This window comes from Gracilinanus agilis, chromosome 5, assembly GCF_016433145.1.
Source record: "Gracilinanus agilis isolate LMUSP501 chromosome 5, AgileGrace, whole genome shotgun sequence".
Lineage (NCBI taxonomy): Eukaryota > Metazoa > Chordata > Mammalia > Didelphimorphia > Didelphidae > Gracilinanus > Gracilinanus agilis.
This window is the reverse complement of record NC_058134.1, coordinates 197848827-197871541: the sequence shown is the minus strand read 5'-3', so window position 1 is coordinate 197871541 and position 22715 is coordinate 197848827. Positions and strand designations below refer to the sequence as shown.

The 22715-nt window shown below is 41.9% G+C and overlaps 1 protein-coding gene across 7 annotated transcripts in view; it reads right to left on the bottom strand.

The window, feature by feature from the left end:
* Window positions 1-243: 243 nt before the first annotated feature.
* The window catches only part of PEX5 (peroxisomal biogenesis factor 5), a 34307-nt gene continuing 11835 nt past the window's right edge, over window positions 244-22715 (bottom strand). For 2 of the 7 annotated variants that reach the window (XM_044679441.1, XM_044679442.1), the window contains exons 5-15: window positions 20299-20404; window positions 19483-19573; window positions 16878-16988; window positions 16525-16617; window positions 16087-16206; window positions 10364-10507; window positions 9032-9102; window positions 8149-8361; window positions 7149-7314; window positions 1882-2039; window positions 244-1738 (exon numbers count right to left, since the gene is read on the bottom strand). In XM_044679441.1, coding sequence (XP_044535376.1) covers window positions 1537-1738; window positions 1882-2039; window positions 7149-7314; window positions 8149-8361; window positions 9032-9102; window positions 10364-10507; window positions 16087-16206; window positions 16525-16617; window positions 16878-16988; window positions 19483-19573; window positions 20299-20404 — 1475 coding nt within the window. In that variant the 3' untranslated portion in view covers window positions 244-1536. The remainder of the gene's footprint in view (window positions 1739-1881; window positions 2040-7148; window positions 7315-8148; window positions 8362-9031; window positions 9103-10363; window positions 10508-16086; window positions 16207-16524; window positions 16618-16877; window positions 16989-19482; window positions 19574-20298; window positions 20405-22715) is intronic. The other 5 variants (XM_044679445.1, XM_044679446.1, XM_044679443.1 and 2 more) reach the window with 4 other exon arrangements.

The window sequence follows — 22715 nt, the reverse complement described above, 5'->3', positions numbered from 1 at the left end:
CATGGAGAAAATACAGCTGATTCAGCTTTGCCAGATGGTCTAGCTGGGCCTTCGGCCACCCTATTTGGGAAACACTATCCAGACTAGTCAATTATTATTTACTCAAGGACCAAGCTGATGACACTTCAGGGCAGGAATTTTAGGATGGACACACAGGATTCACAAACTCAACCCTTGACCCGAAAATCCCAAGAAGTAGGTAGAAAACTACAGTTGCATTAGTTCCATTTATTCTTCATACAAATATTTTACAATTTTATTTAAAAACCATTTTTTGACAAAATCATATACACATATTTATATAAAGAAAAATAAAACTCTAGGATAGAACCTAGGGAGCAAGATGGTTTAAAAAACAAAGAAAATTAAAATTTCTTTTTTCTGATCATTAAGTACTGACAAGGTTTTAACCTTCATTTCAGGGAGTAGGGGTTTTCTCCCTACAAGGGGCAGTACAGGTATTAGAGGTTAGCCTGAGCCTTCCTGACTTTACCTTATAAAAAAGTGGCAGGGATGGGGAAGAGGAAGTAGAGTTGCTCTTCTCCCCACTCCCAGAAGCAGCCAGTGAAGTGAGAAAATGGGAATATAGAAAGAGAAATGCATTGCCACACCCACGCTTCTAGGAATTTGGCAAGTGTTCTACTTCTAGGACCTGTTCCCAGGGAAATGGACAAGTCAATTCCCAACCATAACCCTTCTCACAACCTAATAATCACTGGAGGCCTCAGAGCTAGACCCAAATGCTCCCTCCAGATGGTCTTCTTACCCCCTCTCCCACACCCACTAAAGTGCTCCTTGTTCTAATTCATTTTATATCTAGACCCAAATTATCATATAGACTCACTCCACAGCATGCTTTGAGCCTCTAAACCCAGAGCACTGGTTTTCTCTAATCCCTTGACATACACCCCTGAGTTTTTTTATTTCTTTTTTTTTTTTTTAGCAGCCCTATTATGAACACACCAGTGCATGCAGCCTCATGCTCATAACCCCACCGCCAGGGCAGCTCCAAAGGAACACAGCTGCAGAAAAACCCTACAGACCCTTCCCCTCCACTAGGCCAAATACTTCACTCCCATGGGCCACCCTGATCAGAAATATACAGGGATTGATGGTGGAGGGGGAGCTAAGACTCCCAGTACAAGGGAACGGGAGCAGGGATCGTTGCGTGTGTGGCAGGTTCTACAATAAGGGGCTGTTGGCAGAGGGCTGCCCTGTGGTGTTGTGCCCTCCCCAAACAAGGATCCAAGAAGGCAGGGCACAAGGATCAGAGAGATAGATATATAGCTTGATAGGAGACCCTCTAATTGCCGAGAGGGACCCAGGAAAAAGACAGGCTCAGCTCCCCACAATTAACTGGAGACTGGAATCCTGATGGCCTGCCTCTTCCCTTCTCCCCTTCCCCGGCACCTCCTGAGAAGCCGTACCGCATGTGGTTATCAGCCCACCCCCGGGGAGACCCTTTGGGAGGGAGGGAGTCACGGCAGGAGCGGGGACGCCTCAGGGAGAACACTCACAGGGAAGCCCATCCCACTGTCACTGGGCCAGGCCAAAGGTGCGCAGTAGCGTGGGAAGGTCCCGAGCATCTGCTGCCCCGTAGACGTCACTCTGGCCCAGCATAGACAGGGCCATGCGCAGAGTGCTCCAGATGTTCTCTGACATGGCGCCTCCTTTGCCCCGGGGACCTCGGCTTTTCTGCTGCATGTTCAATGCCTCCAGGAAGTGTTCCACCGCTTCTCTGTGAAATAAAGGGCAGAATGACAAGAGAAATTGGCCAGATGATTGGTTAATGCTGGCAAATCACCCAGAATAGCATAAAAATGAAGGGAAGGCGTGTGTGATGGGGGACGGGGTGGATAATGCAGAAAGACGCGCTCTCACCGGTGGGCCCCAAGATTAATGCAGCTTATCCCCAAGTTATAGCGGGAACGGATATAACCGGGCTGTAGTTCCAGGGCCCGGCGGTAGGCAGCCACTGCTTCTTCACTCTGATTTCCATTAGCTAGTGTGGCTCCCAGTTTATTCCACAGCAAATAGTCCTACAAGCAGGAAAAGGCGGGAAGTACAAGGGGAGAGGAAGAGACAGCAAGAACACGTGAGAGGGATCTTCGTCAACCTCCCTACTCTCCATCATTAGCTATGTAATTATCTCCACTGCTTATAGAACAGACTATAAAACACCTTATCCTAGCACAGGATCAGAAGATTTAGACCTTACCAATCATCTAGTCCAATTCTCTAAATTAACCAATGAGGAAACTCACACCCAGAATTTAAGTGACTTGTTCAAGGTCATGCAATTATCAGATCCAGTATTAGGAACAGGCTTCCTCTACAACATACAGTGATTCTCCAGAGTAAGGGTTTAACACTATTCAAGGTCTCACTCTGGTCAAGGTCCATAGCAGTAAACTTGTTAAACTGAAGTGAATTGACTAACTTTTGAGATTTCTTTCAATTTGTGAACAGTGAATTCTTTTCATCTTTATTTTGTGTTCTAGTTCTGGGCAATGTCTAGGCATGTTGTTTTTTTTTTTATTACAATGTTCAGGGATTCTGATTCTTAAATTATTTCTCCTTGACCTATTTCCCAACTCAATTATTTTTTATATCAGATAGCTTACATTTTCTTCTAATTTTTAATTTTGATATTTCCAGTCTTTATGGAATTATGGTGTCATTGCTTTGTTTGCTTTAGTATTGTTTTCAAGGAGTCTATTTCTCAGATAAAGTTTACCACTTTCCCTTCTAGCTATATGTTCTCCTGCCAAGTCTTTCCTCCAAAGATGTTATTTTCATTTTTTTATCTTTTGTTTCATTTCTTCTAGGTATTCATGCAGTCCCTTTTGTGTCTCTGTAGCTTTCATGAAGTCATTCCTTTTGGGGAAATTTCTACATTTGCAATATTTGTTTATACTGATTGGCATTTTCTTTCATTTATTCATCTGTCCACCGTTAGACCCTAAATGCCAGTTTCTTCCCTTCCTTTCCCTCCCATGTGAGGTGGTTGGCATTAATCTGGATCTCCTGAGTTTCTGCACTGGCCTTCACCCCTTAGGGCAAGACCCCTTGGATCTTTTAGAATCTCTTGGGGCCTTTAGGCTTTTTTTAGTAATTATATTTCAGGGGTAGGGTATAAATCAAGTCTCTTCAGCAAGTTCTTGGACTTCCAAAATACAAGTTCCTCTACAATCTGGCTCCAATCTATCTTTCCAGCCATATTTCATACTTCTCCTCTTCCCTACCCAATCAACTAATGCCCAAACTTGTCCTATTCTCTCCGCACAACTCTACATTTTCAAAGGCAATCCCCACATGAAGGAAATCAACCCCAATGGACTTTTCTATCTTCAACCTCCTCAACTTCTTGATAGTGTTTGACACTAGTAAAGACCTACTTCTGAATATCCATTCTCTTTTCCTGGCTTTTTGGTGATACTACATCATGGTTCTCTTCCTTCCTGCTCATCTACATCTTGCCCCCTATGCATCTACATCCCTCAGGGTTCCATCCTAAGGCCTCTCTTCTTTCTTGGCAATCTCATGACTTCCCATAGGTCCAACTGTCAACTAGGCAGAGAACTCTTGACCTTACATTTCTAGTTTCAACCTCTCAAACTGCTTGTTGGATATCTCAAGCTCAACAAAACATAGACTTTAATATGCCATAGAATTCATTAGCTTGACCTCTTTAATTTCCCTATTTCTGCACCACTCCCCCAGTCTCTTGGGTTTGCTGCCTACGGCTCTTCTCTCTCCCTTACCCCTCATCTCCAGGAAGTTGTCAAATCTTACAGATTCTTCTTCCACAATGCCTGGTATATCCATTTCCTTCTCTCCTCATGTGGCAACCACCCTAGTTCAGGCTATGAGACTCCTAATCAGTCTGCCTCCAGTTCATTCTCTATATTTAAACTACCAAACTGATATTCCTAAAGCCTTACTTAGATTCTGGGAAGATGGCAGCTTAGATGGAGCAAATCTTAAGACCACACCCTTTCCACACTGAGATAAAAAAAACAAGGTGTTTTGAGAAGAAAGAAAACCAAATCTAACAATGGGGTGGGGGGGGGGGGGAGGAGATCCTACTGCTGGACAGCTCAAGAGGTATGACAAGAAAAAAGGCTTGAATTCTTGAACTGTTGGGTCTGAGGGTATAGAAGGAGAATCTAGGACCCCTCCCCCATGGGCTGTGCAGAGTCTCCAGCTGCCCCTGAAATCTCCAGACAGGCAAACACACCAGTCCGGAGAGAGGGCCTTGCTGGTGCAGGATTCAAGGAGTTGAACACAGATGCCAGGGAGGTGGCTAGAGGAGAAAGGCAGAGAAACACAGCAAAAATGCTAGGAAGATAGCGGCTTAGATGGAGCAAAACTTCAGACCTACGAACCTTACCACACCAAGACAGAGAAAAGGGCACTTCGAGAGGAAAGAAGGCCAAGTCTAGCAGCAGGATGGAGCAGGGGGACCTTACTGCTGGACAGCTCAGCAAAGGCACTCCATCTTGCCCCCCACCTTTTTCTCTCAAGGTTTTGGCCTCAGAGCACATTGAGTGCTACAGATTAACCCAGTCCAGGCTTAATCCCATCAACTGGACAGACAAGAAGTCATCAGAGGGCAGGGAAACTCCAACACCCCTCCACTATAAACTGCAGAGAAAGTAACTACAAACCCCCGTTGTCAGCTGGGGAAAGATCTTTCATCAAAGCTCATTAAATCCATCTGCTTAACCTAGCAGAACAGAGAAGGAAAAATTTAAGTAAACAACAGAAAAAGAGAAAAGAAATTACAATTGACAGCTTCTTTCCAGGAAGTGAAAAAAGAGCAGATGAAATAGAAGAAGATCAGGAAGCTCCAGCGAATTGGACAAAGGCTTTGTAAGATCTCAAAATTCAATTAACTCAAGAACTTCAGGAACTCAAAAAACAATCAAGAGAGGCTGAAGACAATTGGAAAAAGGCAATACATGAACTAAAACAAGAAAATAAGGTCTTAAAATCCTAAAGCCTTACTTAGACTATGTGACACCCCTGGGTCAGCAAACTTCGGCAGCTCCCTATCACCTTTAAGCAAAAATATAATTTCTTCTGTTTATTTAGCTCCAGATCATCTCACCAGTCTTAGTGCACACTTCTCCCCTGTACTCATGCCAGACTACAGACAACCTGGTCCATTGGCTGTTCTTCACACTCAAAATTCCATCTCCTACTTCTATGCTTTTGTCTCAGCTATCTCCCATACTTGGAATGATCCTCCTTCCTTTGCTTCTTGGAATGCTCTCAGTTTCCTTCAAGTCTTGTGCAAAGGACCTCTCCTGATTCTCTAGATGTTATTTACTTTATAAGCTGCATTTACCTATCTCTGAACACATGGTACCCTTCCAATAGAATGTAAGCTTCTTGAGGGCAGGGACTATCTTGCTTTCCTATTTACAGCTCAGTGGCTAAGCACAAAGATGTGCTTAATAAATACTTGTTAACTGACATTTGAAATCCTCATCCTTTAAGATCCAGTTCAGGTACTCCATTGTCCGTGAAGCCTTCCTTTCCTCTCCCAGTGATCTCTCCTGCTATGAATTTTTTGACACTCATAAGAATACAGGAGACATTATAATTAGTCTGCATGTGTGCTTCTAAATTCTAAGATCTCAAGCTTACATTTTTATGAGTAAGGTTTGCAAAGTACTGAAGAGAAGCATAATGATATTTCTTAATCTTTGTGTCCCTTGCCCTAGCACAATACCCGTAAATAGTAAATGCTTGCATGTTAGTTGAATTTTATCTTACACATATAACTTTGATTTCATAAAAATGAACAATTCTGAAAGACTCAGGAGCACCAATCAATGAATAGCCATGACTCCAGAACTCAATTCCTTCTCTTCCCCCGGCTTTATGTCCATGGTTGCTCCCAGCTTCCAATCCCCGCTATGGCCTTATGATCCTGAATGTGCAGCCCCTTTCCTAACTCTCTGAAGTGTGAAACATGGCAAGTTATACACCATGACTTCAGACTGGGCCCATCTAGGTCTAGACTTGGCCTCATGTTTTTTTCCCCAAAATTATTTCGATGTTAGTGTTTTATTCAATTCTAGAATTTTAAATCTTCACTTTTTATTTTTAAAAGTCAATTAGGGGCAGAGAGGTGGATTAAGATCCAGGCCCAGAGATGGGAGGTTCTAGGTTCAAATATGATTAACCTCCATTGTCTAGCTCTTATCACTCTTCTACTTGGAACTAATATTTAGTACTGATTCTAAGTCAGAAGGTAAAGCTATAAAAAAAGAAACAATTAAAATCAGCATGTTTGGGGGCAGCTGGGTAGCTCAGTGGATTGAGAGCCAGGCCTAGAGACAGGAGGTCCTAGGTTCAAATCCGGCCTCAGACACTTCCCAGCTGTGTGACCCTGGGCAAGTCACTTGACCCCCATTGCCTACCCTTACCAATCTTCCACCTATAAGTCAATACACAGAAGTTAAGGGTTTAAAAAATTAAAAACAAAAACAAAAACAAAAACAAAATCAGCATGTTTTCTTCAGTCTTCTAAAATTTCCATCTTTTCTAGGTGTCTATAGTGGATGACAAATAAAAAAGTGTAACTTTCAGAGGGCAGTTAGATGGTACAGTGGATAGAGCACCAGGTCTAGGCCAGAAAGATCAGAGTTTGAATCTGAGTTCAGACACTCACCAGCTATATGACCCAAGGCAAGTCACCCAACCTTGTTTGCCTCAGTTTCCTCATTTGCAAAAAAAGCTAGAGAAGGAAATGGCAAATCCCTCCAGTATCCTTGCCAAGAAAGTCCCAAATTGGGTCACAGAGTCAGACTCAACTGAACCATAATCTAGGCCACTAGGTAGCTCAATAGATAAAACACTGGGCCTGGAGTCAGGAAGATCCAAGTTCAAATCCAGCCTCAGATACCAGCTAAATGACCCTGGGCAAGTCAGCCAACCCATCTGCCTCAATCCATGGAGATGGGAATGGCAAACCAGTCCAGTATCTTTGCCACAAAACCCTCCCAGGACAGCATGGTCCACTTTGGCAGCCAGGTAGCACAGTGGACAGAACACTGGGCCTCATCGTCCTGAGTTCAAACGCTGGCCTCATGTTTCCCCCCACACTCCCTTTTCTCTCCTCATCCTGGGCTCACATTAGGGCGAACGCTGAGGGCAGCCGTGAAGCAGTCCACTGCCTTGTCATATTCTCCACTCAGGTTGAAAAGGACCCCAAGGCCACACTGCACATCAGGGTCAATGGAGGCAGGATCAAGTCGTACAGCTGCTAAGAACAACTCCTTTACCTCCACAAATAAGGAGCTTGGAGAAGGAAAGAAGAGAAGAAAAATTAGACAGGCACAGCCACGTTCCGGTCATCTGATTCCATTTCCTAAACATACCCAGAACAGACCTTTCAGCTACTCAATCCAGCCAACCTCAGGGGCTAAAACCTTTGCAAAACCTCTTTTCATCTTGGCATCTTTATATACAAATTGAACTTCCTATTGTTAAATCTAAGATTTCCATTCCACTCCTGAGACCTTGGATCTGAATCTCCCTGAATTTCAGTTCTCTAAGATCAACCAGAATAATCACAGGATACCATACCTGGAATAAACCTTGGAGATCATCTCTAGGGGATCTTAACCTTGGCTTTGTGAACTTTTTAATAATATGTTTTTAAGTAAGAGTATTTCAGTATAATTAGTTTTCTTTATAAGCTTATATATTTTGTTCTAAAACATTCTTCTGAGAAGGGGTCTCTGGCACAATATATAGAGTTTAATAATATGATGTAGACCCAGACCTTTCTTTATTTTCCAAATGAAAGAACTGAGCCCAAAGGTCAATGAGGTGGCACAGTGGATAAAGCATCAGGCCTGGAGTTGGGAAGACCTGGGTTAAAATCTGGCCTCAGACATTTCCTAGCTTGTGACCCTGGGCAAGTCACTTAACCTTGATTACCTAGCCCTTCCTGCTCTTTTGTCTTAAAATTGATACTAAGGGCTTTAAAAGAAAAAAAAGAACTGAGGTCCAGAGAAGTAAGGGGCTTGCCTATGACTGCCCAACCAGCTTATTCTTCTCAGACTCCAATTCTTTTCTCAGCTGAACTTCAGCCTATACCACACAGCTTCAGCAGGACCCCTCACTTACTCAGACAGCAAAGAACCCAGGATACGCTTGCTCGGACCCAACACTGCCCCACCGGCTCCCTGCTCAGCAGGTGCCACCAGGTGGGCATAGGCAGGTGTGTATCGTAGCCAGTCCCGCAGGGTCTCACAGGCCTGGCGCTGCAGGGACTCATTGGTGAAGCTCACAGCTAGGGCCATTAGTGCTGTCAAATTATCTGGCTTTAGCTCCAGACACCTAGGTAAAGAAAGAGAAGGGGTTAAATGGTAAATGAGTCTAAATACTGTGGGAGCTCCAGAGACGAGATCTGCGCCATAGACACTGGGCACCAAAGCCCCAGATACTGAATCAATACAGATTCACGTTACCTAGTTTACCTAAGACCAGTGACTTCTCTAGATTCAAGACTGTTAGGTTCTAAAGAAATATTAATCTGTCCTCCAGTCATCAGCCTGAGGGAAAAATGGAGATTTAGAGGCTTAGGACCTAGCTGGGGCCCCATGATGACATGGGCCGATATGGGAATGGAACCAGTTTCCATCCAAAGCAACACAACATTCACAATCTAGCCTTAAAAATATGCTCTTTTGAAGGGGCAGCTGGGTGGGTCAGTGGATAGAGAACCAGGCCTGGAGACAGGAGATCCTGGGTTCAAATATGACTTCAGATACTTCTTAACTGTGTGACCCTGGGCAAGTCACTTAACCCTGATTGCCTAGCCCTTACCGCTCTTCTGCTTTGGATCCAATACGCAATATTAATTTCAAGATAGAAGGTAAAGGTTAAAAAAAAAAACACAATAGAATGTGTTCTTTTGAAGGACTAGAAGTTTAGGTATGGACCGAAATCACTACAGAAGCCATAAATGAAGATTGGCGTCCTGTCCCTTATCTTTCATGGTACTCACCTTCGGAGGGCACTGATAGCCAGCAGCTCCTGTTCATTCTCTGCTTGGGTGGTACCCAGGTACTGCCAGGCCTGTAGGGAGGTTGAAAAGAGCCCATAACTCACAGGAGCTACCCCTGAGATGTGCCCAGAGAAGGAGGTAAAGGATTGTTGCACTTTCCGTTTCATTTTCCTAACCTTTTCCCCTAAGCCAGGAATTGGCAATGTATGGCTCTAGACCCATATCTGGCTCTACCTCCTGACCGGCCAGTCCGGGCAGAGCCCCAGGATGTACCCCAGGGGGCCCTTCAGCCCCCACCCCATATTCCAGCGCCTTCCTCCTCCTTCCGCAGGCATTTATGGCTCTCACGGCCAAAAAGGTTGCTGACCGTTGAAGCTCTAGTCCAAAATACCCAGTTATGAACTCGGAGTGCAGACTGAAGCATACTTTTTAACTTTCTTTTTCTTGGGTTTTGTGTTTTGCAACATGGCTAATATGGAAGAATGTTCTGTATGAGTCTATATGTAGAAAAGATGTCTATCTCTTGTTGTCCTGGAGTAGAGAAGTAGTACAAGGGGAGAAAAGAATTTGGAACTAAAAAAAAAAAATGTTTTTTATTCAACCACTCCCTCCCTTCCTCACACCATAGAAGACATCACCCAGCAAACAGATATTATATATAGATTATGTCTTTCATGTTTCCACTTCTCAGTTCATTCTCTGGAAGTGAAATATTCACAATTTATTCTTCAAATATTAAATCTGTAGCTGTATAGAACATACTCTTGTTTCTATTCATTTCACTCTTCATTATCTAATGTCGTTCTTTCCGAGTTTTTAAAAAATTAATATTCTCAGGAGCAGCTAGGGGACTCAGTGGATTGAGAGACAGGCCTAGAGACAGGAGGTCTTAGGTTCAAATCTGACCTCAGACCCTTTCTAGCTGTGTGACCCTGGGCAAGTCACTTAACCCTTCTGCCTGGCCCTTACTGCTCTTCTGCCTTTAAACCAACACACAGTAATGATTTGAAGAAGGAAGGTAAGGGTTTTTTTAAAAAATGAATTTGCTCATCATTTCTTATAGCATAATAATATTCTATCATGCTTAGCCATTCCCCAATGGATAGATGGAACTTGGAATTTTTTAAAATGAATGTTAAAAAACTTTTACATGTAATTGGGAAATATTTAATGAAACAAATAAAAAAATATTTTTAAGATACAAAAAAGAAAATATGAAAGGCAAAAAAGAAAAAAGCCCCAATTATCTATCTATACTCCACAATTATCTGTCCCACCCCAGTGCTTAGAATTAGGGGAGGCATCTGGGTCTCACAGGCACAGGTCACTTACCTCCATATGCTCAGGATCCTGCTGCACTGCTGCCTCAAAGAGGAGGACAGCATTTGGCAGGTCCCCCTCCTGTAACCGTAGCAGCCCCTCTGCAAAAGGCTGGGGATGATCCCGAAGTGGGTTCTCTTCTTCAAACTGGTATCCCTACAAGAGAGATGAAAGAGTGAGATGAATAGTCATGGGCAGGGGTCGGCAACATATGGCTCTCGAGCCATATCTGGCTCTTTCTGCAGGAGCCATAAAGTCAATTTTTTTTCAGGCACTGTTACAGGAGCGGCACTGTGAGCACTGTACGGCTCTCACGAAATTACATTTTTAAAAATTTGGCGTTTATGGCTCTCACGGCCAAAAAGGTTGCCGACCCCTGGTCATGGGTCTCCTGTGAGGCTAAAGGAAGTTGTATGTGGGAAATGCCTTCAGTCAGAGGAAAAAAGGAGAAAAAGAGAATATAATGGGAAAAGAAGTAGACTTGAAAGTAAAGATCCCTGAAGGAGTACCGATAGAATTTTGGCAAGTTCTCTTTTATGGGCACCTGTGTGTGAGGCACTGGGCTGGGGACACAAAACAAAAATCACAGTCATCAAGGAGCTGACAAGATGCCTCTGAGTGGAAGGAAGCCATGATCTTGGGTCAGGGAGACTTGTTAGCACCCATACATGATCAGTGGTTTACTGTATGGAATAATGGATAACATGATATCGTGCTTCTGTAGTTATTAGTATTTAAGTGGAAACAAGCAAACTTACTTTCCCTATCCCACTTTTAAAATATTATTAAATTTACTGAATTATTAAATATTAAGAAACCATTTAAAAGTTCTCCTAGTCTGAGGTCTTTGAAAGGAGAAATCACATCCTGCTTTCCCTCTCTCCAGATCAGACTAGGAAAGACTGAAGAACTTAAGGCAGTGGCTGGGCAAGGACAAGGAGCTCTTGATGAATGCAATTTGACCTAAGAGAAGAAAGAGCATTGGGTAATAGAACCATTAAGAAGATGGCATACTTGCCTTTACTGCCATCTGCTGACCATGAGAAAAGTATAGTGTCTTGGGCAAGTCCATATGCTATCTTTATCTACTTCAAAGGGAGGCTTGAATGTTTTCACCCTTCACTTCCTACCACCATTTAAACTTGCTTCTGAAACAGACCTGAATGGCAAATAAGGACTTTTTTAAACTTCCCATAGATTCAAAAGGTATTTCTTGTATTGGCTGGTCCCCAAAGCCATCACAGGATCATTTAAATCTTAGATTTAAAGATAGAAAGCACCTCAATGATCATCTAGTTCAACCCTATTCATTTTACAAATAAAGAAACGGAAACTGAAAGATATTAATAACTTGTCAGTTCACAGAAGTATCTAGAATCAAAGCCAAGATTTGAACCCACAATTTCTCTGACTTTTGATATTGGCTGCCTCAAAGACAGAACTTCAAGGAGCCAGACTTGTTGGCTGATTACAACTAGCAGAATAATAAAATGTTAAAACTGGAACAGAACTTAAAGATCATCCAGTATCAAGCCCTTGTTTTACAGATGAAGGAACTGAGGTTCAGGGAAATAAAGTAGGCTGCTTGAAGTCACACAGCTAATAAATTTCCTAATGATTAGAACAGTGAAAAAGGGAATAAAATACCTCAGGAGACAGTGGCCCCTCATTAGTTTTCAAGAAGATGTTGCATGGCCACTACACAGGTATATTATAGTGGAAGTTTCTTTTCCAATGTGTATTGGGTATGGTGATTGAGATTCTTTCCAATAAATGCTGTGTATTTTTCCCCAATCTATTTTTAGTTATTTAATTAGATATTTCTTAATTACATGTAAAATTTTTTAACATTCATTTTTTACAATTTTGAGTTCTAAATTCTCTCCCTCCCACCCCTTTTACCTCTTCCTTTACGAGGCATGCAAACTGAAATCCAAGAAAAATAAAATAAAAAGTATTTTGATCTGCATTCAGACTCCATCAGTTCTCTCTCTAGAAGTAGAGAGCAAATGTCATCACAAGTCCTTAAGAATTGTCTTAGATCAGTGTATTGTTGTTAATAGCTAAGTCACTCATAGTTGTTCATACTTTATTGCTATTACTATATACAATGTTCTCCTGATTCTGCTCACTTAACATTAGTTCATGTTAAGTCTTTCCAGATTTTCCTAAAACCATCCTGCTCACAATTTCTTACAGCACAATGGTATTTCATCACAATCATATACAACAACTTGTTCAGCTATTCCTCAATTGATGGAAATCCCTTCAATTTTCAATTTTTTGCCCCCACCAAAAGAGCTATTGTAAATATTTTTATATTAACAAATCCTTTTCCTTCTTCTTTGATCTCTTTGGGATACAGACCTAGTAGAGGCATTGCAGGGTCAAAAAATATGCAGATTTTATAGCCCTTTGGGCATAGTTCCAAATTGCTCTCTGGAATGGTTATATCAGTTCACAACTCTTCCAACACTGCATTAGTGTCCCAATTTTTCTACATCTCTTGCAACATTTGTCATCTTCCTTTTCTGTCATAGCCAATCTGACAGATGTGAGGTGGTACCTCAGAGTTGTTCTAATGTGCATTTCTCTAGTCAATAACGATTTGGAACATTTTTTCATATGACTATAGATAGCTTTGATTTCTTCATCTGAAAACTACCTGTTCGTATTCTTCAACTATTTATCAATTGGGGAATAATTCATATTCTCATAATTTGGCTCATTTCTCTAATATATTTAAGAAATGAGGCCTTTATCAGAGAAACTTGTTATAAATGTTTTCCCCCCAACTTCTTGCTTTCTTTCTAATCTTGGATACATTGGTTTTGTTTGTGCAAAAACCTTTTAACATAATGTAATCAAAATCATCCTATAATTTTATTCCAGCTTTTTTCTTAAATAAAGGCTTTATTTTTAGGGTGAACAAAATTTTGATCAGAAAAAGCAACAGTTTTAGAATGGCAGACTATAGTGGACCATTCTTACAACAGTTTTTTAAAATGATAGCCAAAAACAATAATCTTATGTTTGGTCATAAAATCTTCCCTTATCCATAGATCTGACAGGTAAAATTTTCCATGTTCCCCTAATCTGTTTATGATATCACCCTTTTTGTCTAAACAAATACCCATTTTGATCTTATTATACATTGTGGATGCTGATCTATACCTACTTTCTGCCAAACTGCTTTCCAATTTTCTCAGAAATTTTTGTCAAATAATGAGTTCTTGTCCCTAAAACCTGGATCTTTGTGTTTATCAAACACTAAATTACTACAGTCATTTACTACTGAGTATTGTGTACTTAATCTATCCCATTGTTTCACCACTCTATTTCTTAACCTGTACCAGATTGTTTTGACAATTACTTTGTAACTGCTTTGTGATTTTGAGATCTGGTACTGAAAGGCCACCTTCCTTCACTTTTTTTTTTATTAATTCCCTTGATTGTCTTGCCTTTTTGTTCTTCCAGATGAATTTTATAATTATTTTTTCTAGCTGTAGAAAATAATTTTTAGTAATCTGATATGGTACTGAGAAGGTAAATGTATTTGGATAAAATTGTTATTTTATTTATATTGGCTTGGCATTCCTATGAGCAATTAATATTTCTCCATTTCCAATTCTAAAACTCTTTAAGTCTATTTTCCATTTTTGGAGGAGTGTTTTTGTAAGACTTCCCCAGAGACTTTTAGAGGGTGGGATAGATTCTTTAGTTCATATATAGCAGATAAAGAATGAGACTCTACAAAGAACATAACAATGAGGCCACATGAGCTCTAGTCCTAGCTAGTCCTAATTAGTTGTCTGACCTTGGACAAATAATTTGACCTTGGTAGGTAGTACATAGCTAATATCACACTCTCAGAATGGGAACAAGATGCTAGGTAGAATCATAAAGAAGAAATCAGCCTCCTTCAGAATGTAATCACAATAAAAACAAAACTTTATTGGTCATTACAAAGATATTGGAGCAGCTAGATGAATCAGTGCCAAGAGTCATCCTAGAGTCAGGAGGCCCTGGGTTCCAATATGGCCTCAGACTCTTCCTAGCTGTGTGACCTGGGCAAGACACTTAACCTCCATTGCCTAGCCCTTACTATTCTTCTGGTGGTAAGGGTTTAAAAAAACAACAAAAATAAGAGGCTTTCTCCCCTTGTTCTTCAAAATTGTTGCCAAATAATCAACATAATTCCTATAATATAAAACTGATGAAAAATAATTTTTCCTCCCATTTTAGAAAGCACTTTCTTGTACTGAAGTAATTCCAAGTCATTTAAAATTCAGGCCCCAACTTTTCTCTAGTCTTTCCAAACTGACACTTGTTTCAATGTTGTCTATCAGACAGTGAGCCATAGGCATCATCTTCAGCCATTCTTTGTACCCTCAAGACTCAGTATAGAGTCTGGAGCACAGTAGGTTTAATAAGTGTTTACCGACTGATTCTATCCCTTTACAGCCCACTTTCTGGCCTTCTGACACACCAGTCCCCACCAGCTGCTCTTTGTCTGCCAAACTGGCCCTCCTGATCTTCCTCCTCCACAGCATCTTGTCCTCACCTCGGCCTATTCGAATCCCCCTGTAACTTGAACTTCACCTACAGAAAGCCTTTCCATATGTCCCCCAGCTGCTAGTGCTTTCCCTCTCCACAAATATATTTTTCCTAGTAACATTGATTTTGTTACTAGCACTACCTTATCTTACCTTACCTTTTCTCCTTCCACTCTCTCTGCTCTAGACAACTCTGGACAAACTGCACATCCTGTGCTTTCTTGCCTGCATGCTGTTCCTTATAAGTGAAATGACTTCCCTACCTTTAGGAATCCTTTCCCAGTTCAAATGCCACCTCCTGCAGGAAGCTTCCCTGATCTCTATAGCACTATTTATACCACTCTTATGCATTGCTTATACATAAGCAATATTTGTGCTTATCACCATCTCTACCAGACTACAAGCTTTATGAGATAGGGCAGGACATATTATCTAGAATTCCCCCTTCACCCCACATCATTCCTATCTCAGTACTCTCACACTCAGGGAGATAATATCTAAGTAACTAGTCTTCCTGGGAAGCCCTATCTCAGCTCCAGGACCCCTACCTCTTGGCCTGTCTTTGCCCTGGGGCCTTCCCAGGGAGCCCTGCATCAGTGCTTTCCTGCTCCACATCCATCAACCCACATCCCTGCCTCTCTTCAGAGACCTCTCAGGGGTGCTACATCAGCCCTGATTAAAGCCACCCCCTTGCTAGCCTCTGGATTTGGCCTGGGAGCCCTGAGTTAGCCTGGATCTCTGCCATCCACCTCTGGCCTCTTTGTTTGAGATTCTTCTCCAGTTCTCTGGAGGCCATTTTCCAATCTTGCCCTCTGCTCAATAAGTCCTGGTGGTTCTCCATTGACTTAAGGATCAATCTGAAGTCCACTTTGGGGTACTGAAAGTTCCTTACATTTGTCCCCTTCCTCCTAGCCCTCTTCTGCCTTAATCTCCTCCACGATTTAGTTCCAGTGGTGCTAAACCCCCTATACTTCATTGACAGCTTTGAAAGCAAGATGATAGACTTCCAGATTTGTGATTATCTATTAACAAAGAAAGACAATTATGTTTGTTGAGGTTTCTTTTCATGTGAAGCTTCACAGGAAAACAGAATTTATAGAGTATGCACTTGGTAGCTTTCCTTTCTCCAGTTTGAAGAGGGTCAAGAGAGAGAGAGCTCCCCAGAACAGCCACCCTTACCTTATCATAGGAGGAAGACGTGAGGTCATCATAGTCTGAGAGCCATGGATGGGCCTCAGCATCCCGTTTTGCCATCTCTTCCCATTCTGCCTGCAGCTTATCCCAGAAGTCAACATCAGACTGGAGAAAAGCAAGCAAGGGAAGACAGGAGTCAGCTCTCACTGCCTCCTGCAAATCTTTCTTCTAAGAGTATTCCCTAGGAATCTTCTTCTTTGATCTTACACTCCCACCATGTGGGTTCCTATCCATAGAAAAGTCCATGAATTTTTTTTAAAAAATATTTTCATAACTATATTTCAGCATAATTGCTTTCCTTTGACAATCCATACATTTGATTTTATGAATTTAAAAACATTATTCAGAGAAGGGGTTCATAGGTTTTAGAAGACAGAATGGGTCTCCAGCATGAGAGTCCTTGCTCCTGGATGCTGTTCTCACCTCTACAGCTGATTTGGCCCTTTCAAATTCTGTATCTAGGACAGGCACGTTTGCTGGCCGTGTGAACTGGTCCACCCAGGCATCTGATGTGCCCTGAAAGAAAGAAAGGGCAGAAGGCCAGTCAATGTTCTCCCACCCACAGGATCTTCATCTTCTGAAAAGGCCCCTCAAGCTGAATAATATCAGCTCCCACTGCCACCCACACGGGGGGGAGAGGGGGTGGGAAGGACTGACAGAAAAAACTGTCAATGACCATCCTTTCCCCATTTGGAATCAGAGAACACTGAGAGGGAAACCCTAACTTGGAGCAAGGGCTGACTCTGAGGCTGGACTGGGTCATGACAGGGTCCTACCTGCTGCTGTACAAACTCTGCAGCCCACTGTTCTGCCTGCTCCCGGCTGGACCCCGAATTGGCATCCAAGGACACCCGCCCCTCTCCGATCTGTCGCACGAATCGCAGGAACTGGGGCACAGAGACACACACAGGCCACTTGGGAAAGGACTGCCAAGTGTGTGCCCTCAACCATGGCTGAAAGGACCCTGCACACTCCCTTCTCCTTGAAGATACCCAGCTCCAAGCAAGATAAAACAAGGGAGCCAAGAACAAAAGGGAGGGTGTCTCAGGCTCTAAGGTTGGGGAGCAGAAGGGAAAGGGAAACCACAAAAGATTAAGTGCTAAGAGGGAGATAAGAGAAAAGGGGATTGTGGGGCAGACCTCAAATCTCTTTGCTTTGCAAAGAAATTCAATTAGCACTTATTAGGTGCCTACCATATACAAGGCACTGTGCAAAATATAAAAATGAAACCCAGCCTCTGTCCCCAAGAAGCCACTCTTAATATGAGGATACAATATGTACCGAGACAAGTAAACACAAGAAAATCTGAAGGGAAGGAGGATCCTAATAAAGAAGAGTCAGTAAAGGCTTTACATAAGATGTGACATTTAAACTAAGGGGTAGCACTGTGGAGAGAGTACCAGGATTGTAGTCAGGAGGAAATGGGTTCAAATCTGGTCTCAGACATTTTTCAGGTGTGGCCCTGGGCCAGTCACTTAACACTGATTGCCAAGCCCTTGCCACTTTTCTGTCTTAAAATTGACACTAAGACAGAAAGAAAGCTAGGAATTCTAAGAGGCAAATGTAAGAAGACTATGGGGATTCCAGGTCTGGGGAGAGCCTGTGCAAAGAAAGCCCAGAGACAGAAGATGGAATCTTCTTGAGTAGACTGGAGATAGATTTTGGAGAGCTTTAATGCCAAACTAAGGAAGTTATATTTTATCCTAAAGGAAATAACTATGAACTGAGAAAAGTAGAGCAAGGGAGCAACATGGTCACACCCAGGTCCTAATAATATTAATCTGACAGGTATATGGAGGTTAATTAGAAATTTGGAGAACTTGGAAACAGGGAGACTTCTCTAAAAGTTCAAAGGAGAAATTTTAAGGGCCTCTACTAGGGTACTGGCAACCTCTCCAGTAAAAACAAAACAAAACAAAACAAAAACAAGGATATAAGGGAATGCATTGTTGAAGTAGGACGGACCAGACATAGTAACTGACTGGGATGGAGATGAAGGAGAGGAAAGAGTAAACCATGATTGATATTACAAACCTTGGGGACTAGAAGCAGGAGCTGCCTTCAGAAACAAGCAGGCATGTAGAAGGAAAAATAGACTGAAATGGGAGAGGCAGCAAATTTTATTTTGGATCAGTTGGGATTCAGAGGACAGTGGGATATCCAGGCAGAGACCTTGCACAGGTGTTAGTAATAATTTATAAGACTAGAGATCACATCTATGAGGTGGCCAAGATAGAGACAATCTGGGGGGGAAAAAAAAGAGGGCTCAAAGCAGAGCCTTGAGAGGCACCAAGGCACTAAGGCTGGTGGTTGGGAAATAGATGACTATCCTGCAAAGGAGACAAAGAAGAAAATGCCAGATAGGTAGAGAGGAAATCCACAGAAGAAGCCAGAAAAGTAAGTGTGCTTGGGAGGAAGAAGTGCTTAGCAGGGTAGAAGAGGGGAAAAAATAAGAGGATAAAGAAAAGTCTATTGATTATCAGTTCTCCGGTCCTAACATCCAACTGATAAACAGAGGGGCAAAGTAGACAGCACCAGATTTGGGAGTGAGGAAGACACAATTTCAAATCTCCCCTCAGAAAAGAAGGGAGAAGAAGAGAGGGGAGGGTGTCAGAAGCTAGAACGCAGAAAGTTGAGAAATAAGTGGGAAGTATAAAAATAGAGATAAGAGTGTGGGCACTTTTATGGGCATTAGGTTGTGGAGGAGAGATGTGTGATGATAGCTTGAGACAGCAGAGTTTTAAGGATTGTGTATATCTGTAGCACACAGGGAAGGCTGCAGCAGATAAGAAGAGATTGGCAATGAGAGGGAAAGCAGGTATACTTGAGAGAGTAAAATTCATAAAAGGGATATGACCAAGGACAAAAATAGAGTAATTGACTTTAGCAAAAAAGAGTGACCTCTTCCTCAGAAACCAAAGGAAATGAAGGATCAGGGCAGAGGAATTAAAGAAGAATAAAAGTGTTGCTAAGAATATTGCCATATTGGCCTGCTGTGACAAGATAGCAAAATTCTAGCAGACTTTCTGGCATGGTTGGGTAACTATCTAGTAGCCTTGGGCGAGCAGCATGCAGTTAGGCTTAAAGAGGGAGATGGTGGGTCTAAGCCAGGGGTGGAATGTGGCAAGGGGTGAGTTAAGACAAGGGATCCAAGGGCAGAGGATAGGCTGGAGCTGAGCTGATGAACTATGGGCTCAAAACTGAAGAGAAGTAAAACCAGAGCAGTGCTAACAGGCTGGAAGAGCAGACAGAAATGAAAGGGACCATAGGGAAAGACCTGCCATCTTATCTCCCTCTCCCAGGACAGAATGCAGTTAAAGAACTCCTGCCCTGTGTTCCATGCTCAGCTCCCCTGAACAGAAACAGCAAGGTGAGGCTCACCTCAGAGTTAGCTAGTTTAGGGTCATCAACCTTGGCCACGAAGTCATTGGCAGTGGACTGCAGATCTTCATCAGGAAGATATTCCTTGTACCTGGGCCAGAAGAGGATAGAATGGTCTGATGCCTCATGCATACTCCTTACCCACTCCCAACCCTAAGCAATACCTTTCTTCTTTTAATGGAAGGGAAATGTATACATATATTAAAAGGAGACAATGGGGAATGGAAGAAAAGCAGAATCCCATATTTTATCATCTTCTCTTCTCTAAGGCTAGGTGGTACAATGGATAGAGCTCTGGATCTTAAGCCAGGAAGCCCCAAATTCAAATCTAGGCTCAAACACCTACTAGCTGTGTGACCCTGGGCAAGTCAATTAACCTGTCTCCTCAGTTTCCTCAACCATGTTATTATGTATTGTTAATATTATTATGATATACATATATAATGAGGAATAATAGCACCTACCCTCCAGGGTTGTTGTAAGGATCAATTGAGATAATATTTGTAAAAAGCCCAGCACAGTGGAACTACTGAGGCTTAATCCTTCCTCCCTCTTTTCCTTCCTTTCCTAACACCCAACCTTGAAGGAATGTGGAATCATAGAAGACACAAAAAAGGTCCTAAGACAGCTAAAGGCTTATGGTGAATTAAGAGATTCTATGTGGGATATAATACAAGGAAAAATTAAAGAGACTAAGGTAAAATAAGAAGGCTGGAGAAGATGGCATATAAATATGAATGAGCAATGGTGGAAGGGATAAAAAATATTGCCTCATATCTTTCCTCTAAAGTACAGGAAGGAACAGCCAGGACTCACCAGTGGTCAGTGGTGGTTGTTCCCTCAGGCTCTCCTAGCCAGAGTTTCTCTTCTGACTGTTCCAAGTACTCCTCAGCCCAGCGGGCAGGGGACACCGATGAGGGGTCTGCAGAGATTAGGGAGATCGGATAACCAATAGGGTCAGCCAGAAAATGGGGAAATGAAGAATACTGTGTAGAGGCTAGTTGGCTTCCCTATCCCCTGTATCTCAAAAAACCTATTCACTTCCCTGGACTAATCATACTAATGAATCTCCACTTTCAGGAAGTTAGAGGAAGGTTTCTGAAGGTCAAAGAACAAGGCATGAGGCCACATGGGGAGGTCAGGACCAGTGCAGTTATGAGTATTAGACATGGAGCCAAGAGGCATGGGCTCATATCCCAGCTCTGGTATTTTTCAGCTGTGTGATTCTAAGCAAGATACTTAATCCCTCGATCCCCAGGTTTCTCATTTATAAAATGTGGAGATTAATCTTTACACTACTTACCTCACAGAGAAGTAATGAAGTGCTAGAGGAAAAGTACTCTATAAAACTCAAAGCACCAAACAGAGAAATGATTCAAATATATATTTCAGAAGCAGTCAACCCCAATAGAGAGGGGACAAAAGAGAGCAACAGTTTTCAAAAGAATTACAAACCACAAAAGACCATAAAAACAAGCTGAAATAGTATGAGAAATTCAAATTAAAATTCTACCATTTTACCTCAAACCATGAAAACTGGCAAACAATTAGAAAGTCATTACTGACGGGACTATGGGAAGATAGTCTGTAAAGTAGAATTTAGCTTGGCATAATATAAGAAAAGAGTCTAAACTATCCAAACAATGCCATTACTGAACAGTACCCCAAGGATATCAAAGACAGAAATGAAGGCTCAACATACACCAAAATGTTCATTGCAGCCCTCTTTGTGGCAGCACAGAACTGGAAGCAAAGTAGGTGCCCATCAATTGGGAAATGACCTGAGAAAAACTATGCTATGTGAATGTCATGTAAATGAGAATAATTATGCAGCAAAAGTGGCAATTGGGCAAAATTCAGAGGAATGTAACAAGATTTCTATGAACTAAGATCAAATTAAGTAATCAAGAGAAAGATTATATATAATATCTGAAAAAAATGTGAATGAAAAAGATGACTAAAAGGAAATCAAACTCTTCAGTTACAGAAAAACCAGTGAGAGTCCCAGGGAAGAGAAAAACAGACATACCTCCTCCTGGCAGAGGGGTGGAGAATTACTATGAAAGAATATTATGTATATTGATTGAGGTTTGTTTGTTTTCTTTCATAAAAGAGGGAAATGGAAAAGTGGAAAGGGAGATGGGAAAGGACTGTGACAGACAAAATGTATCAATAAAACATGTTTTAAAACCCAAAGTTCTATAAAAATATAAGATATTATTATGGTGAATATCTTCATTTAGGAGAAAAGGATTGTGAGGTAGCAGAAGCCTTCCCATTCCTTTTTCATTCCCTACCTTCTGTCTTAAAATCAATGCTAAGTATTAGTTTGAAGGCAGAAAAGCAATAAGAGATTGGCAATTGAGGTCAAGTGGCCTGCCCAGGATCATACAGCTAGGAAGTGTCTGAGGCTAGATTTGAACCCAGGACCTCCCATCTCCAGGTCTGGCTCTCTATCAACTGAGCCACCTCACTGCCCCCTTTCCCATTACTTATTACAAAATGCCTAACCTGCTTTCCCCCTATTCAGACTCAAGAACTGATAAAAGGTCATTATCTGCCTTGTCTTCTCTGTACTTTTTGGAGTCCAAGGACATTACCTTACACCCATTCTGAAAAGGATGCTATTAAAGTAGGAACCATATGCCCCCAGCAGGATAAGCTGTGTGAGCTCTACCAATTAATATGTGTTCCTAGACAATCTGAGAAGCAAAGAAGCCACCTGGAAGTCAGGCTATCCAGACTATTAAACCCTGCTCTGCAAGCATTTGTTCTGAAATCTTTTCATCCAGTACATTTTCTTAGAGGCAAGCAGTACCCAACATCCTGATGAAAAAGGAAGGGAAACGCTCTAATATACACATAGAGAGAGACTGCAAGTAGGCTTTCCACACTAATGGACTCTGTCCTTTACTCTCCTCATGTCCAGAAAAAAGTACAGAGGAATCAATCGAAAAGGTCAAATCAGGAGAGTAATAAGGCTGAAGAGTTAACCTCTGTCTAAGGATGTCCACACCTTCCTAAACCAGCAACAGAAGTAGCTAGATCATCAGAAAATCTATTCAATGTGCAGTTTTCAAGTAATGGCAAACATCAAAACAGAATCTAACTATACAGACAACACACACTCACAGAAACAGACAGGCAGACAGAGACACACAGAGACACACACTCTCTCTCTTTCTCTCTCCTTTTACCTCTTGGAGAGCTATAATCAAGACTCTTTGATTCTA